The sequence below is a fragment of the Eimeria mitis genome, genomic scaffold, assembly GCF_000499745.2.
Source record: "Eimeria mitis Houghton genomic scaffold, Emh_scaff2808, whole genome shotgun sequence".
Lineage (NCBI taxonomy): Eukaryota > Apicomplexa > Conoidasida > Eucoccidiorida > Eimeriidae > Eimeria > Eimeria mitis.
This window is the reverse complement of record NW_013571147.1, coordinates 5472-6910: the sequence shown is the minus strand read 5'-3', so window position 1 is coordinate 6910 and position 1439 is coordinate 5472. Positions and strand designations below refer to the sequence as shown.

At 56.4% G+C, this 1439-nt stretch overlaps 1 protein-coding gene across 1 annotated transcript in view; it reads left to right on the top strand.

The window, feature by feature from the left end:
- EMH_0059010 (uncharacterized protein) overlaps positions 1 to 1439 on the top strand; it is a gene marked incomplete at both ends in the record, with an annotated part of 7482 nt that overhangs the window by 805 nt on the left and 5238 nt on the right. Inside the window, one exon of the mRNA XM_013497630.1 lies at positions 902 to 1140. Within this exon, the coding sequence (XP_013353084.1) occupies positions 902 to 1140 (239 nt within the window). The remainder of the gene's footprint in view (positions 1 to 901; positions 1141 to 1439) is intronic.

The following is a 1439-nucleotide window of genomic DNA, read 5'->3' as shown; positions in this document are numbered from 1 at the left end:
CTCGCTTGCTGCAGAGCCTCATACAGCAGCGCCTGCACAGCACCGCATATTATATAAGCCGTTCGCCCGGTATCTGTGGAGCAGGGGAAGAAAGCGGTAACAGCAGCAGCAGCAGCAGCAGCAGCAGCAGCAGCAGCAACAGCAGTAGCAACAGCAGCAGCAACAGCAGCAGCAGCAGCAACTGCAGCAGCAGCAAACGCCGGGTATCGAACCTGCGCGGGCGCAGCGGCGGCTCCTTGCTGCTCGCCTGTAGCTAAGAAGAGGAAACGAGGAGTGTTGTTTACTGCCTCGTGCTGCTGCAGCTACCCCCAAGAGCAGCAGCAACAGCAGCAGCAGCAGCAGCAGCAGCAGCAGCAGCAGCAGCAGCAGCAGCAATTCTGAGACATAACGGCAAACGGACGGCGCCCGAGCGCCGCTGCTGCGGCGGAGTAAACCCGGGGGTAGTGTTGCGGCGCCCGTGAGGGTTATTTCCTGTGTTAATTTGTATAAAAAGGAAAATAAATATTTAAATAAATAAAATTAATTTAAATAAATATAATTATAATATACTAACAACCCCACAACAGCAGCGAGAGAGCAGAGAGGGGCCCCTGGCTGCTGCTGCTGTGCGCTGCTGCAGCCTCCGAGCGAAGCCATATACAGCAGCATGAAATGCTGGGGTGTATAGGCAGCTCGGGTGTATATTTATTATTTTTTTCTTTTCTTTTATCGCCGTGTGTCGTCACGGCCGGCCGGAGGTGTGCAGAGAACTAACGGCTTCTCTGTCTAGCAGAAGCAGCAGCAGCAGCAGCAGCAGCAGCAGCAGCAGCAGCAGCAGCAGCAATAGCAGCAACATAGAAATTCTCTTAGAAGGACCCCATAGATCTTCAAACTTCTCACCCCTCCTATCTCCGCCCTGCAGCCCTGGTAGACGGCCTTGCTGCAGCAAATAAGGAAACGCCCAGAGCAGCAGCAGCAGCAGCAGCAGCAGCAGCAGCAGAAGGAGGAGAAGTTGAAGCAGCAGCAGCAGCAGCAGCAGGAGTGGCGGTCGTTTGGCTCAGTAGATTGTGCTCGTTTTGCGGACGTAGGGCGTTGGCTGTCGTTACCATCAGCAGCAGCAGCAACAGCAACAGCAGCAGCAGCAGCAGCAGCAGAAGGAAGGTCCGCAGCAGCAGCGCTACAGCAGCAGCAGCAGCTGCTGCAGCAGCGGCTGCTGCATGCGCTGCTCTCTAAGATGTGCCTTGCCGCGTCTATATCGGGGCGGCAGGGCAGCGGCACCCAACGATGCCAGCAACAGCAGCAGAGCAGCAGCTGAAGGGGGACATGTCAACACTTGCTGCTGCTGCTGCTGCTGCTGCTGCTGCTGCTGCTGAGGCTGAAACACGCTGCAAGAATGGACAGCTTTATCCGCTGCAGCACGCAGCAGCTGCTGCTGCTCCTAAAGGGGCACCACACCCACA